This window comes from Lissotriton helveticus, chromosome 5_1, assembly GCF_964261635.1.
Source record: "Lissotriton helveticus chromosome 5_1, aLisHel1.1, whole genome shotgun sequence".
NCBI lineage: Eukaryota > Metazoa > Chordata > Amphibia > Caudata > Salamandridae > Lissotriton > Lissotriton helveticus.
This window is the reverse complement of record NC_136065.1, coordinates 1,228,727,640-1,228,745,346: the sequence shown is the minus strand read 5'-3', so window position 1 is coordinate 1,228,745,346 and position 17,707 is coordinate 1,228,727,640. Positions and strand designations below refer to the sequence as shown.

The 17,707-nt window shown below is 44.3% G+C and overlaps 1 protein-coding gene across 1 annotated transcript in view; it reads right to left on the bottom strand.

The window, feature by feature from the left end:
• Nucleotides 1-17,707, bottom strand: part of LOC144752607 (scavenger receptor cysteine-rich domain-containing protein DMBT1-like) — a 1,088,995-nt gene that overhangs the window by 569,652 nt on the left and 501,636 nt on the right. The window contains exons 25-26 of the mRNA XM_078640489.1: nt 14,905-15,219; nt 13,527-13,535 (exon numbers count right to left, since the gene is read on the bottom strand). Of these exons, the coding sequence (XP_078496615.1) occupies nt 13,527-13,535; nt 14,905-15,219 (324 nt within the window). The remainder of the gene's footprint in view (nt 1-13,526; nt 13,536-14,904; nt 15,220-17,707) is intronic.

Here is a 17,707-nt window from a genome sequence, read left to right as displayed (position 1 = left end):
ATGCTGCTGGTGGGCCTGCAGCACTGGTTGTGCCACCCACAGAAGCAGCCTTGTAAAATGTGTCTAAGGTCTGCCATTGCAGAGCCTGCGTGCAGTCTGGTACTGTCATGCTGACTGGGCAAGTGCACCCACTTCCCAGTCCCTAAACCTTTCCTTTTCTTCATATCAGTCACCCCTATGGTAGGCCCAATGGCAGGGAGCATTATAAGTATTAGGTAGGACAAGCCCTGACGTGTGTGGCATGTCCTAATAGTGAATTACAGCCATTTTCGTTTTTCACTATTGCAAGGCTGACTGTTCTCCATAGGCCAGAATGGGCTGTTAGGATTATAAAATGTAATAACTCTAACTGTCTCAGAGAACATGGTAGAAATTCGAGTTTAGTGTGCCTGACCTCAGAATAATAAAATACATCTTTTAGTAAAGTTTATTTTAATATTCTGTGTTTGGAAATACCACTTTTAGAAAGTAGGTATTTGCTTGTATGACCATTCAGACCTGCCTCTGCTAGTTTGTGTATTCCTGTGTATGATTTTGAGAGTGACAGGGCTGGGGAATTCCAGGAGACAGGCTGAGTCACCCAGTGGTGAATAGAGAGATCTGCATCTAGATGGGAAGGAGGAGTCACACCTGAACCTGGTAAGGGAACGACAGTGTCAGTGTCTCCCGACCCCACTTGGCGCCAGGTAACATTTTCAAAGCGGAATACTTTGAATAGCATTGCGGATCATGCTGTAAACTCTGTCACTTTTTAGAATTGATTACAAATTTTAAATATCACCTTCGCCGTGTAAAATTGATTACGAATTTTAAACCACCCACGCTGTGCTGATATTGAAATTGACTACTAATTTTAATCACTCACTCACCGTGCACCTACGATCTTCCCCGGAGCTGCAAGGGGCATTGGGGCTCACTTTCGAAGTCTGTGCTCAGTGTTTCAGCCTGCCCGCCCCGGTCCGACTCGGTATCCAATACCGTTGAGCGGAGGGCGGGACAGGTAAGAGCCAGACACGCCCAGACACCCCGAGACAGTCAAGCGGTTAGCGCTCTAGCCTCACATCTGAAAGGGCTATTTAGGCAGGGAGGAGGATTGGCTGATTGCGGTAAGGGAACGACAGTGGCAGTGTCTCCCGACCCCGCTTGGCGCCAGGTAACATTTTCAAAGCGGAACACTCTGAATAGCATTGCGGATCATGCTGTAAACTCTGTCACTTTTTAGAATTGATTACAAATTTTAAATATCACTTTCGCCATGTAAAATTGATTACAAATTTTAAACCACCCACGCTGTGCTGATATTGAAATTGACTACTAATTTTAATCACTCACTCACAGTGCACCTTCGATCTTCCCCGGAGCTGCAAGGGGCATTGGGGCTCACTTTCGAAGTCTGTGCTCATTGTTTCAGCTTGCCCGCCCCGGTCCGACTCGGTATCCAATACCGTTGAGCGGAGGGCGGGACAGGTAAGAGCCAGACACGCCCAGACACCCCGAGACAGTCTAGCGGTTAGCGCTCAAGCCTCACATCTGAAAGGGCTATTTAGCCACTTGTCGGCTCAAGCGCGCAGCGGTTGCGCGCAGAGGGGTGCCTAAGCCAGCGCCTAAGACGAGCCAAAGACCACCCCGTCTGCGCCCGTCCGCGACAGGACGGGGCCAGGGGTCAGGGACTATGGCATTATCCACCGAGGCCATAGGAACTGCTCCTAGCACTCAGAGAACTTATACATCCCAGGTACTTTTTGGTATACAAGATAGCCTCCCGAGGGGTTGTAGCAAGAGGGTAGATATCAGTATGGAAGGCCCGTTCTCCTGCAACAATTGTAAAGCCCAGTTCCATACACTACTTGAGGACCGGACCCCTACGGGCAGCCAGTCACAGATGCAACCACTCGATAGGGAGTCGATAGATTGTAATACCGCCCAAATTCATAGGGTGGATGCTGACACATCCTTAGGGAGCAAGAATCTGCTCTGCAACATCAGATCTCTATCCAAACATTCCACAGAGGTATGGGACCTTATCTCTTCTGAATAACCTGATATATGCTTCTTGACAGAAACATGGCTAAAGCCCCACTCGGTCCCTGCTATAACCTTAGGAATCCCAGCTGGGTATAAAATAGTTAGGTTAGACCGGCCTATTAAGACAGGAGGGGGAATAGCAATTGTTCATAAGCAGGAAATGGACATCTCTGTGATTGAAGGACTATGTACACCCGAGCTAGAACTTCTGATTTTTAAAATCTAAACTATGCCCAAAGGGAGCAAGAAAGGAGCTCTGGTATATCACCCCCCTGGTCCATGTACCAATTTCTCCATTTCACTTGTAGAAGCACTAGCTCTCTATGTTCATGAAAATGATGACTTCCTGCTTTTAGGTGACTATAAAGTCCATAGTGAACAAGCAGAATGCAATGAGGCACAATCCCTATTAACGGATCTGTCCCTACTGGGACTGAAACAAGCGAATAGCGGTCCTACACATAAGGCAGGACACACCCTGGATTTGGTTCTGTCCAATCCCCTCTGATTAAATGCCTACCCCCATCTCAAGTAGAGTGGACTGATCATCTCATTATTGAATTTTATACTCCTATTATGAACCCCCCTTCAACCAGTCAGATTAGCTTACCTAGTAAAAGGAGACAATGGCACAAAATGACTCAGGAGTCTTTTAAAGACAGATATGTAGAATCCACCCTGATCCCTACTGAGAACATTGAGACTGCTCTGGTTAAATTTGAAGGGGGATTGCTGCAGCAGTAAATGACATTGCACCACTAAAACAATTTAAGCCTCGTCCAGCACATAAACAAGAAGTCTGGTTCTCAGAGCATCTAAGATCGCTAAAACAAGCAGCTAGAAAACTTGAAAGGAAATGGAGAGCATCCCATTTGGCCGAGGACAAAAAATGTTATTGGAATGCCAACCAAGAACAGCTGGGTAGGCTGCAGGTGGTACAGAATACCGCAGCAAGACTCATTTTGAATGCTTTGCCCCGAACTCCCTCACGCCCTCTCCTCTTTTTTCTTCACTGGCTCCCGGTGAAACAGCGCATTGACTTCAAAGTATGTTGTATAATGCACAAATGTATCTACGGATCCGGCCCTCAATATCTAAGAGACATATTTGTCCCCTACTTACCAGGACGTGTTCTACGCTCCAGCAGCACTATGCTGCTTCAGGTTCCTAGGGTGACGAGAGCAAGACAGGGAGGACGGGCCATCTCACTTAAAGGCCCGATGCTCTGGAATTCTCTGCCCCCATTGCTGAGGCACACCTCTAACCATCTGTCCTTTAGAAGGAAGCTAAAAACATACCTTTTCTCCCAAGACTAATGTTCTCCCTTGCAATCGCAGCAGTCTTATGTCCTTGGTTGTTCCATGATACCGGTTCAGAAGCTACGCGCGGAGATACCCCTTCGGGGCTGATTCAGGCGCGAAATAAGCATTTAAATAAATAAATAAATTCCCTTACCATATATCACTAAGCCATTTGCGCTGCACGGAAAAATCACATTGCATCCCAGCTCATGACCGTGGGAAACACTCCAAGAGTACTTTATCAAATCCTGCAATCTTTTGTGAAACCAATGGCTTGCGAGAGTCCTGAGCTGGCGTCACAACAACTTTGCGACGAGATCTCGCTATTTTTTACTCAAAAAATAGATGGGATATATGATAAAAACATTAGCTCAATTCAGTCTTTTAGTGGAGCAACGCGACCTCCTCTGACAGCTGTAGAAACCTCTTCTTCCACCCACTCCCTTGACCTGATTCCCCCTATCTCTTTAGAAGAGGTAATATCGTTAACCTTTCAGATTAAGAGTGGATGTCCAACTGACATCATTCCGGCTAGATTAATGCCCATGCTTGCCAGTGATCTAGGTCCTGGGATTCAAAAACTCATTAACCTCTCTTTAAACACGGTGGAAGTCCCCAAGGAGTGAAAAAAGGACCTGATTAGACCAATCAGGAAAAACCCCGCAATCCCCTGGACTGAACTAGCCAATCTAAGGCCAATATCCCTGCTCCCGTTCTTAGGCAAGCTCAGTGAGAAGCATGTCAACCGTCATCTGTCCAACTATATCGAATTAGCAGGAGGGCTGGACTATTCCCAATCGGGGTTTAGGCCAAAGCACAGTACCGAGACCACCATAATGTCAGTCTCAGACGACCTACATATGTATCAGGACAAGGGTTTTTCCGTGGTCCTGGTACTATTGGATCTGTCTGCGGCGTTTGACACCGTGTCACATAACATCTTGACAACTCGGCTGGCCAACATTGGCTTGGAACATAAGGCACTCGCCTGGCTAAAGAGTTTCTTATCCAACCGGACTCAACGTGTGACCATGGGTGCCTATCGCTCAGAGGAGGTTGAGATCTCAAAAGGGGTGCCACAGGGCTCTTGTTTGAGCCCCACCCTTTTCAACATCTATGTGGCACCCCTGGCCAATATCATGCGAACATATAGCTTCATTCCGATGTCTTACGCCGATGATACTCAGCTCCTCTTCCCTTTCAAACTCCTTACCACCGAGATCAAAACTCTTTTTCCCAGGGTATGAAGGCTGTGGCACATTGGATGTCATCCAATTGCCTTCAATGCAATGTCGGGAAGACCGAAGTTAAGCTGTTCGGAGAAGCTAAACTCCTGTGGACCCCGGACTGGTGGCCACAAGACCTTGGACCAGTCCCAGAACCTAAACAGGTCGTAAAAAATCTAGGAGTCCGATTGGATCAAGAGTTATCACTAAAACAGCATAGCAATTACGTTGTGGGTTCATGCTTCCACGTAATTGGCCTTCTACGAAAAGTGTTCCCACTACTCCCTGACTCAGTCAGAAAAACATTGGTGCAGGCTCTTGTCTCAAGCCGTATAGATTATTGCAATGGCCTGTTTCTGTCTGCTAATGAAGGAGTTCTGGCAAAACTCCAAGTGGTTCAGAACACTGCAGCTCGGCTGGTCCTAAACGCCCCTCCCCAAACTCCTTCCAAACCACTGCTGGCGAAACTTCATTGGCTGCCTGTTAAACAGAGAACTAAATTCAAAACATGCAGCATAATCCATAAAGCCTTAATGGATTCGGCCCTGCATTTCTAGTAAACGAATTCACTCCCTATATCCCCACACGCTCCCTCAGGTCCAGTGACCAAGGTCTTCTATGTGTCCCCCGGGAAAAGAAGGTTAGACACCTTTTTCGTTCCAATTTCAGCATACCTTCTATCTGGTTTTCCTCCATCTTGTTGTTGTGGCTGCCAAAGGCACAGAGATACTCCTCCGGGAGTCGAATCTAGCGCAATACAAACCCGCAAATAAATAAATGAATAGGGCTGTGCCTGCCTTCCACAATGCTCGCTCCACCCCCTGGGGAGCGACTGATGTCTCTGCCCTGCACACTGAAAGAAGAGAAGGAGTCATGTAAACAAAGTGCTCTAGGACTGTACATGCCTTTCACCATGCTTGCTCCACCTCCTGTGGGGCGTCTGATGTTTCTGCCCTGCACTGTGAAAGGAAAAGAGAAGTCTGATAAACAGAGTGCTTCAGAACTGGTTTGGACTGGGCAACGGCCCCTCTCCCCTCAGAGAATAAAGGATTTCTGGGTATAAATATTGGGACCCTGATCCCATGAAATTAGATCACTTTTGGACTACAAGAAGAAACCTTTACTGAGGAGAGGAACTTGAAGAAACTGAGGAGAGACTATTCCCAAGCTGAAGTGCTGCATGGGGGATTGGCCTGCAGTGGTTGCCTAGCTGCCAAAGGAAGGAGAGAGGAACGTTGTGTACTTTGCTTTCAACTTGTGAAGAATCTCCAAGGGCTTGGAAAAGAGCTTGCCTCCTGCTGAAGTCTCAGGGACAACAGACTTCACCCCCCAGCTCCCCAGAGTTCTTGTGGAAGTGACTGCTGCTGTTTTGGGCCTTCTGAGGAACTGCGTGCCGCAAGGAGCTGGAAGCACGACTCAACGAGAAGAAACGTGTCATCGTCGCTGTGCCTGCCGTCGCAACTCAGAAGGAGGGTGCGCCGCGGGAACTGGGGCACTGCACAGCATCGGAGAGAAGCGTGTTGCAACAAAGAGAAAGCGTGTCGTTGCTGCTGCCGTCGCAACTCCGAAGAAGGAGTGTGTTGCCGCTGTAGTTGTCGCACTGCACCGCATCAGGAGAAGAATCTCGCAACAAGGTCGGAGTGCGTCGCCATCGCTGTGCCTGCCATCGCAACTCCGAAGAATTAGTGGGTAGATCATGGCTTCTACCCTCGACTCGAGCCCTGGCCCAGTAGCTCAGTGTGACGGCCTCACAAAACAGATAGATCAGACAGGAGGCGGAGGAGGCCCTGTGGTGGCAGATATAGAGGTGCTTCATAATAAAAATGTCATTTGTGTAAATACTGGGGCAACCAATGACAATTTAAATACCACTATTTTGTTTTATTTCTTTTATAGCGCTTTAGCACTACAGTAGTGCTAAAGAGCTATAAAATAAATAAACCAAAACGTAATATTTTGAGTACATGCGATGTAAAGTGCTCTGACACCCACATTGGTATGAATAGTGCCATTACTCACCCCAATGCAGTGTCAGAGCGCTTTACATCACATGTGCCGATAATACATTGACAATGATTCTTATGTGTGCACATCAATATAAAGGATGCATTACATGAGACAGTGAAGGTTAGAAGGTGAAGGAGCCACATATCCTTCATACTTCTCTGCACTTTATTAGAAGCATTACAATTTATGAACTTCAAGTAGCAAAATGACCTCTGTCTGAAAAGCAGCAACCCACTTACCCATTTACATAACATAAACATCGGTCATCTCTGTGTTACATATGGTGCTTTGCAGGAGACATATTAATCCTCTATGCAACTTTGATTCGAAACTAGGACTAGGCAAAACACAGATCTCTCCAGCAAATACGTATTCCTCCAGAGTTATTGTACCATCATTATTATTCACTGAGATTTAGCTGGTACAGAAAGATCTCTGCAGCAGGTGCCTTAAACCCAAAAGATATTTTAAAATACAGACATTGCAATCAATTAAGCAAAACAGATTACTGCCAGGTTTGTGTGCTTGGTTCCAAATTCTTTGTGAAAGAGTCTAAAAGAGGTTAATGTATAAGTTGAGGCCCAGATTTTGCGTTGGGGTTTGCGTCAATATTTTGGCACAACTCCAATGCAAAATCTAATTTGTTAAATACTGTAATGCGCTCAATGTCCTCATGATAGACATGTTAAACATATGTGAGGTTTTAAGATCTGATGTCACTTTCTGGGATGTGATGCCACATACGATGTGATGTGCCATGGTCTAGCTTTTTATTTTTAACAAAGACAAATAATTAAGGGCTCTGCTCAACTTAGATAAGGCCACTAGCACTTAGGCCTGCACTAACTAAAATCCACTTGCTTTTTGTCAGCAGTGGAGTATGATATTCAAGGATAAACAGGTCACCAGTCACCATGAGACTAGTAACATTTCTAAAAACGAAGGCACAGATCATACTGACCCCTAAAAGTAGCTATGCCAGACTTGCTTCACGTTGTCTGGCTACTGAAATCATAGAACGAAAAAACAATAATAATGTTCTATCGTTCCAGGCGAAATCTTAATACAAGTTTGTCTGCTCTAACTTCACACTACGCTCGCATGGTTTCACCATGTTTTGACAAATTGAAACACTGGGGCATCTCTGATCTCTGGCCAACATTTGAAGACCAGCATCTCTAAAGCACATTTCTGTGTTTGCCACACTAATGTTAACATCAAATGTCTTACCTGGGGCAAACGTACTTCCAGGAACATGGATTTGAGCTGGGAAAGAAGAGAAAAAAGCAAGCTGTAAGTGCTCAAGATGGATCAGGCATGCCACATAGCAGCGAATAATCTGTAATTCTTACCTGTTGTTGATGCTGAGATAGCAGCTGCAAGGTGAAAAGGAGAAAAGAGGATTAGCACACGGGGTATCTGAACTTTAGTGGCTCAAGATAAATTGGGTCATGTGTTTTGAGCCTTTCAACTCAAGTTGCACAGTTGAATGCTAGCCTCGGTTAGTGCATGTCATGTGTAAATAAGTGTGGTTAGTGATGTCAGCCTGCATGGGCGGCCCATCATTATGGACAGAGGAGCCCCAACCCTTTAATTTTGCAAAACATAGTGAGTATCTTAAAGGCTGTGCAAAGGTCATTCTTTTCTCTCAAATTCTTTTTATTGGGTTTTCAAGAAAAGAACATTGTAAATCATAATAACAATAATAGCAATAATAACAACAATACTGACAGTCAAAATAAATAAAAAGCAAGGAGGAACTACAAAAGATGAGGAAAATGCCAAGAGGTTACCAGTTGAGTGATGGTTGGAATTGCGGTTTTGTTAGAGATATAGGTGGTCTATATATATCACATTCTTTGGTCGGACTATGATAGAGTTACTTTGCAGGCGTACTATTGAGCACATGAAAGTTTGTATACAATGCACTATGAGGATAACATGTTAGAACAATGGATACAGTAATATAGTAATCACATTTCCATATCCTAAGTGCAAAACTAACGCCAAGACATCAATTAACAAGCGATTCACACATGTCTGTCCAAATCGGATCTGACAGTATAGTATTCAGACATCATGGGGTAGCATGAGGCTCACCATATGTGGAGTGTGTTAGTGCAGTGGTAGTCATCAAGCGGTTCAGTAGAGTGTATGTTTTGAATTGTTGGGAATTATGAGTTTAACGAATGGTCATATTTAAAGGAAAAGGCATCAAGGTACCTCCATACATTCCTATGTGGGGGGTGCCAGGGCAAGGAGTGTAGAGAGATATTGTCAGCCCCTCTGAGAAAAGACAACCATTATTGCCACATTCTGAAGGAGACTAGTTTGGAGTTTTTTCATTTATTAAGTACTATTTTGCAGGCAAGTGTAAGCATTAGGTGTAAAAGCTGGTGGTCATGATCATCTGAAGCATTGGATCTAGAAATCCCAGAAGGATATAGGAGAATTCCCTTGCGGGGGTCGATATTGAATGTTTTGTTTTTACTCATATATTTTGTCCCAATATGTTTGGAGGATGGGGCATAGGAAGAGCATGTGAGCTAGATCACCGACATGTGCGTTACAATCGCAACATGTAGGGCTCTGGCTGAGGTTGAGATTAAAGATCCTTTCAGGGGTCCAATATGTTCTGTGTATTAGCATAAATTTTGTTTGGGATAGTATTGGATAGATTTTGTTTGAGAAGGGAGTTTTATGTATCTTGTCCGAGTCGAAGGGGATGTTCCTAGTGTTAGATTCAGATTCCCATGTTATCTCGCTTTTCAGGTGTGATTTGCGTGGTTTGGGGGATAACAGTTGGTAGATTTTAGATACAATGTGCCCTGTCTTTAGTAGCTGGGATATCCTTGGTAGGATCGACGGTTCGTGGGTATTATTGAACGTAATGTAAGCTGTGCCTTTAGTTTCAGAAATGTTTAGAAATCTAGGAGTAATAAGCCAAACCGTGATTGTAAGTAGTAGTTTAACTGTAAAGAGTTCTTTGACTAGATGTATGCCTTTATTTGACCATTTTTACCAGAATAACATTTCTCCATCCACCTTTAGGTATGGGTTGCGCCATAGAAAGGCTAAGTTTGATTTGTTGATTTTTACTATTGATATTTGATCCAGGCATAGTAGGGCTCTTTTAGTATTTTGGGAAATATATTTAGAATGAGGGATGGAAGAGATATCCATGGTTAGGAGAGCAGGTAAAGGTGTTTCTTTGATGATTGACCTTTCTATGTCCACCCATACTGGGGTATAGTCACAGTCGGTTAATAGCCAGTTAGATCCTTGCTTCTAAAGACAAGCAGTTTGATAGTTAATGATTTGCCAAAAATAAGAGAACTGGATAATGCAAAAAAAAAGACAGAGGAAACTCTTCGAAATGCTAAAAGACCAATCCAATAAAACAGCCAAATCTGCGCTAATAGCTCCAAAATCAAACACCAGTTGTGAAGAATCCTCTTCACAACTGCTGGTCTACTATAACCCATTTGCTCGTCCCCTCTTGGACAAAGATTATTAATGATTTGCTTTTGCAAGGCTCGTTACCAGACTGCCTAAAAACGGGACAAGTCATTCCAATCTTTAAACATCCTTCTGAGAACCCCTCAGACCTCAACAACTTTTGACCGGCAACAAACATTTCCATGCTCGCCAAAGTTATGGAAAAATGTGTTCAACAACAACTGAGGCAACACATGTCGGAGTTCAAACTCCTGAATCAGGGTTCAGAGCAAATCACAGTACTGAAACAGCAATCCTTCACATAATGGATGACGCGCTACTTGCCCTAAACTGCAACAAAACCAGTCTCCTAATTCTGCTCGACCTTTTGTCTGCATTCGACACTGTAAACCATGCCAATGTACTGGTACAACTGGAGGAAAGGAGTGGTTTAGTGGGCACAGTCCTGAAGTGGTTTAGATCGTTCTTAGAAATCAGATCACAAAGATTCATGGTGAACCAAACCCTATCAGCATCATCCCCAAATCTTAATGGAGTGCCAAAGGGATCAACACTATCCCCTGCGCCATTCAATCTATATGTAGAACCACTAACAGAAATCTTACAGCAGGCAAGCATCTCCTTCCACATGTATGCATATGACACACAGCTACATATCAAGATGTAATCTGTGGAAGAGATAGACATCATGAACCAGGCCTTAAAGAGGACCGTTCATTGGCTCACTAATAATCAGCTCAAGGTTAACCAGCATAAAACAGAATTCCTTCTGATTTCCCCCCAGAAAAGTGTGACGAATATAATGGAATGGACCAAGCGGATCTCTGCGCTAAACTGTACTCCGAATCTAGTAGACCCAACCAAATCTCTTTGAATTGTGCTAGACAAGAACCTGAACATGCGAACCCACATTAACACAATGGCAAAAAATGCCTGCTTCCATTTAAGCTATCTTAGTAAACTGAAAGTTTTCATATCTACTTCGGACCTCAAAACGTCAGTCCAGGCATTAGTCATCTCGAGGATCGAATACGGTTGCACAGCTCTAGCAGAACTACCCAAGACTTCAACAGCCCCACTAAAAGCATGTCTCAAAGGTACCACAAGGCTTAAAATAGGCTCCAGAAAATGTGATCACGTCACCCCTCATCTCAAAGCGCTTAATTGGCTACTTACAGAGCAAGAATCCAACTAAAGATGCCATTTATCACACACAAAGCGATACACTATAAAACACCATTATACCTCGCCCAGAAAATCACATTATCAGGAGGCAGCACAGTCTCTCGGAGCCATGGATATCTCTTACTGAAACCTGCCCTCTTCTGAAAGAAGAGAACTTATGACAGCGCATTTTCTGGTGCAGCACCAATAATTTGGAACTCACTCCCCCCGAGCATTAGAAGAATATTGTCCACTTCAGCCTTCAAAAAAGAAGTTAAGATCTTTCTTATGAGCAAATTCGTCCCATAATAACAGTAGACTAGACACGGTTAGGTCACTTTCCTGATCACACACCCTGTTAATTCAAATTGATCTCTAGTAGTCATTAGGACTTGTATATATGATTATGAAAGCACAAATGTTTGTCTCTCAAATCGATGTTTATACACATTAGATCTTGTAAGCATAATTGTTTCTCTCAAATTGTTGTATGCTTGTTATGTGGCTTATGTTCGTATCAAACCTGCTGTCCTAAGATTAGGGCTATGTAAATGTGAAGCGCTCTGATACCCTAATAGGGTCATGTACGCTCTATATAAAACACCAAATATTTATCATAGTTAAATGAAGAGGGCCTGGACTAGCCTGTAGCCTTGATCTTCAAGTGGTTACTCCCCAGGGAACAGCGGTGGAGTGCTATAGAGAGAGAAGCTTTTGCTGTGGTCTGGGCACTGAAGAGGTTGAGGTCACACCTGTTGGGCACTCACTTCCCAATTCAGACTGACCACAGACTCCTTAGGTGGTTCATGCAAAATTGTTGAGATGGTCCATTTCCCTACAGTTTATGGACTTCAGGGTAGAACACAGACCCTGGGTGGACCATGCCAATGCAGACAGTCTATCCAGGTGTCCCTGCCTTAGTAATGACAACTACCCGAAGGTTGGGTAGGTCTCCCCACTTTCAGCTGGGGGGGACACATGTTAGACCTTTCATCCTTATAGTGGTCTTCCTTCAACTTTTTGCCTGCTTACCTCTACTTGTATCTGTAGCTTTTCACTGGCCTTAGGACTTTGAGCACTTTACCACTGCTAACCAGTGCTTAAGTGCAGCATTCAAATTGCTGCGATGCATGTCTTTCGTTAATAAATCAACTACCGAAGGGTTCCCCCAGAGGCCGAGTCATTTTTGAATGTCCTCAACCACATTCATATACTCCTTTGAAAATTTACTTTACATAACAAAGACACTGATAACCTATACAGTGTATCTCCTTCATACGATAGCCTTAGCAATGGAGCCAGTGTTAGACTTTCTATTGTGATGCTTCCAAATAATGCTGACCTATAAGGCAATTGAGTTCATTAACACATTTTAAAGCTTTTGACCTCCTAGTCCCACTGAGTAAACAACTGGACCACAAGACGAATGTAGATGTCCCCATTACAGGCACAGCTGCACGTGCTCCAGTACCAGGTACGAGGACTGCTGCACCAATTATTAACTTGATAAAAATTAATTAAGACTTTATAATTTAGATATCTTGGATATCTCGCTAGCAGAATATCCAAGAATTTTTATTTGACATTCTTCTAATGGTTTTGGTGTCCTACGAGCACCAGAGGTTGTAGGGTAGATTGGGAGTCACACCCGACCGGTTTGCACTTGCCAAATCTAGCATCTGGGTATATGCGAGAGTCACTGATGTGGATGAGCAGGTATCTCACAAAATATATTAGCGCCTTCATATTTTTTATATTCTATCGCTAAGCAAATGAAGACACAAAAGTGAAAGAAAGTGGAGGAATTCTTTGTCCACTATTGACTCTAATTGGTGGACCTAATCTGAGCTTAGAAGAAATGTTACCACTAATAATGCTCCCCTTCCCTCCAGGACTCCCTGACGTCGCCTACAGCCTCTTCACGGAGCCCCCCAACCACGAGTGGCCTGGTAAGGTGAAATAAGATCTCAAAAGGCACCCCCTCACCCAGCAGCTCTGCACCCTGGAGAAGAGGACTTGAGGTGCACTTATGTCCCTGAGCCCAAACTTGCTTGCCCAGATGTTGGTTCCTCCCAGAAGACTTCCTGGACCGAGCCTGCAGCCAAAATCCAAAACCAGTAACTTCCATTGAAAACAACAAGGCACCCAACGCCAAATCAGAACTCTGCACCCGGCCTCCCCTGTGCCGCTGTGGGTGCACCTTGGGTGTTAACTCGGATCCCTCTTCGCCCTGAGCTTAACCCTAGGAGCTTTGGTCCCGCAACTCAGAGGCTTGTCTGAGAGCAGCCACCAACCAATGGCCCCCTAGCCCCTTAAGCTAACATTGGGCCTCAGCACTCTGCACCCGGCCGCCCTACTGCAGCTGAGGGTGCTCTTTGAGTGCATCCTTGACCCTTGGGCAACACTTGTTCTAACCCTAGGAACTCAACACTCAAGACCAATTACTTACCTGCAAACCGATAACCACATTTTCCTCCATAGGACTGCATTGACTGTTTTCTTCTAAAAACGTGAGTTGTGTTTGTATGAAACCTACGTAACTGTTTCTAATACAAAAGTGTTTTACTTACCTTTCTCTAGAAAATGCCCCAGTGTGGTATCTAGGCATGTCACACTGAGTAGAAAAAGTAATCTATAAAGTAAACACAAAGTAATCCAAAAATAATTACAACTGTTTTAAACATTGTACCAACCTGTAACAAAGTCAATTTCATTCAGCTTGTATATCCTCATCAATCCATCTGTGAAACGGACAATTTTACGTACCTGTACCAAGTCGTGCTTGGTCCTAAAAATAAAATACAACAAAAGAAGTATTTTTACACAAACAATTTGCCTAAATTCAGTCTTTGAGTGTGTACTATACTTTCTTGCCTGAGTGTGTACAATAAATGCTTAACACTACACTCTGATAAAGCCTTACTGCTCACCCACACTACCACAAATAGAGAAAAACGTAATATCTACTCTTACCTTTGTAAGCGTTTGGGGATCCACTGGAATCTGTGCACACTATACCTTACTTTGGTTTAGTATATACAGAGCCAGCTTCCTACAGTGGTATAGTTATACGTACGTCCAATGACTTACAGGTATTGGGTTTTTGAGTAAAAGATCCAGCTGTTAAATTGTGCAGGAGGCAGCGGCTGGTGTGCTGAATCAGTAGTGAGTGAGGTGCTTTTTGGTGCTGAGTCTCTAGAAATGAGACGCCCATGGTTACACCAGTGATGTTGTAGTGATGAGGTAAATGTGACTGCAGTGCTGATGATGCACTTGGGCCGTTGTGCTTCGTGATAGGGGCTGTAGTTCTGAGACTAATGTGTTGTGGCAAGAGAGGTGGTGACTGCCTTTTTTGTTTTGCTGTTTTAAATAGCACAAAGTCGACCGGAGGTCTTTACATGAGCACCCACTATGTTGAGGACACATTCTTTTTTTTTTGTAGGTACTGGGGGATTAAGTGATTTAGCTGGTATTAGAGGATACTGAGCAATACTGAGGCTCAAACCTGGTTCCCCAGTTTCAAAGTCGGCAGATCTGGCCATTACGCCACATCCTCTTCCCCTCCTCACTGTTTTATGGTGCGTGTGTATTATCTGTGAGCCCAGAGAGTGGAAGTTTAAGGTATCATCAGGAAGTAAGGATGCGTGACTCTTACACCTTCTATACATTAGTTACAGCAAGATGTTCTAAACTGTTTATATCAAGCAGAAATTTAAAGGTACCTGAACAGATGGCACTGGCATCTTCTTGATGTGAACAGTCATGGGTGCCCAGCTCCCTGTGCTGGCACTGCCACAGGTAGGTTTCCGACCCTCCACATTGCACATCATCCAGTAAAATCGATCCATTGCCGAAGCCAAATTGGGCCATCTGAGGAGCAGAGACAGCCCAGCCACATCCGACCTCTCTACACACCACCTGGGCATCATTTGCGTCCCAGAAGTCATCACACACCGTCCCCCAAGCTCCTTGGTGGTATATCTCCACACGGCCCTCACACCGGCTATTGCCATTCACAAGGCGCACAGGGAAGTGAACTGCAAGGAGAAGACATGGAACAGAGTTGTTACCTCCCCGCCCTTAGTGAGGCTCCTGTTTCAAATAAGCATCAGTCAGACTTCCAAAATACAATTGGTTACAACAGAATCTTTCTAACACTTCATGACTAGACATGGCACCTATTCCCGTAATCCTTTATTGCCCTTTTCTGTAATTGCTCGAAATCATATATATTAGTTGAGCATATTTCTGTGAATTCTGGGAGAAGTAGGAAAGGAAGGTCGTACTCTTCATGCAGCCAGCTTTGCAGCAGCGTAGAGGGCGTCTACCTTCTGGAAATAGTGGGTAGATCATGGCTTCTACCCACGACTCGAGCCCTGGCCCAGAAGGTCAGTGTGACGGCCTCACAAGGCAGATAGATAAAACAGGAGGCGGAGGGGGTCCTGTGGTGGCAGATATAGAGGTGCTTCATATTAAAAATGTCATTTGTGTAAATACTGGGGCAACCAATGACAATTTAAATACCACTATTTTGTTTTATTTCTTTTATATGCAGTGTCAGAGCGCTTTACATCACATGTGCAGATTATACATTGACAATGATTCATATGTGTGTACATCAATATAAAGGATGCATTACATGTGACAGTGAGGGTTAGAAGGTGAAGGAGCCACATATCCTTCATTCTTCTCTGCACTTTATTAGAAGCATTACAATTTATGAACTTCAAGTAGCAAAATGACCTCTGTCTGAAAAGCAGCAACCCACTTACCCATTTACATAAAATAAACATCTGTCATCTCTGTGTTACATATTGTGCTTTGCAGGAGACATATTAATCCTCTATACAACTTTGATTCGAAACTAGGACTAGGCAAAACACAGATCTCTCCAGCAAATACGTATTCCTCCAGAGTTATTGTACCATTATTATTATTCACTGAGATTAAGCTGGTACACAAAGATCTCTGCAGCAGGTGCCTTAACCCCATAAGATATTTTAAAATACAGACATTGCAATCAATTAAGCAAAACAGATTACTGCCAGGTTTGTGTGCTTGTTACCAGATTCTTTGTGAAAGAGTCTAAAAGAGGTTAATGTATATGTTGAGGCCCAGATTTTGCGTTGGGGTTTGCGTCAATATTTTGGTACAACTCCAATGCAAAATCTAATTTGTTAAATACTGTAATGCGCTCAATGTACTCATGATAGACCTGTTAAACATATGTGAGGTTTTAAGATCTGATGTCACTTCCTGGGAGGTCATGGGATGTGATGCCACCTTTTGCGATGCCACATACGATGTGATGTGCCATGATGTCATTTCCTGGGATGTCACACGTGGTGATATCACTTCCTGTGATGTCACATGCACTGTCGGTATGCACGGTCTGCCTTACTTGGTGAGTTCCCCACTTCTTATTTTAAGACTTGAGCCCTGTTCTGGGCCCTGGTAGGGGTTCTGCTTACAATTTAGGCCCTCTTTGTGCCTTTTTACTTTGCTGCAGTTTATTTATGCAGTGGAATGTGCCCTTGCTTTTAATGGTTTTCTTTACCTCTACTAGGGTTTTGATCTCTATTCAGATGGAACAATGAGCTCTTAGGCCCCCGGATATGTTTGTTTGGGGTTGTGTAATGATGGTTCCCGTGTCTGGCCTGCCCTTCCGTGGCTCCCTGTTGAGTTGGGTGATAGAGCTGTGGTCTTCAATAGATGTGGATTCTCATCCCCTACAGACTAGCAGGGCTGGGTGTTGGTCTTCAAACTTGTGCTCTCTGCTAGGTTGAGGCTAGGCTCTACTGCTCACTTCACAGTGCTGGAGTCGCATTCATTTAATGACAGGTGCATGTTCCCCCACCTTTTTCTTCCTGTGGTGTGGGATGAGCTCAGGCTTTCCAGTGCAACTTGTGTGATGCTTCCCGCTTCCTGCCTAGCATGTTGGGTGCTGTGTAGTGATCTTATGATGTTTGGTTAGTACTTTACTGGCTCCCTGCTGGGTTCGGGTCCTGTGTTGGGTTCAATCTACTAATAATGCTGTGTACCTCCACTGATGGAAATAAAACTAACATGGCACAGGAGCTTGTGTGGGCGCTCCCTTTTGTGCTCCCTACTGGACATGGTAATGCGGTGTTCCACTTTGTTGTTTGGCAAAAGGGACCGTTCACCAGCAGACATCTGAGTACCCCCTTTGTCCTAAAATATAGGATAGTTCCGCACTGCCTGCTGGTTCTGGGGCATGATACATGCCCTCTCTTCTTGTCTTGGCATTGTCTTTGGGCTGTGTGTCCCCACCCCTCTGCTAGGCTTTTTAGGGACTGTGGTTTTAGTTTCAATATTTGGTCTGCTCTTCCCTGGCTCCCCACTGCGCTGGGGGCTGTATTTTGCCTGCTCAATTTAGGATGCTGGGGGGCCCTTTGTACGTGGCTAAGTAGCCCCTCCTTTCAACTTATTCCTGTGCTATTGCTGATGTCAGCTTCTGTGCCCCAGCCTTCTTAAAGGTGTGTTGCTTTTGAGATTGAGGGATAA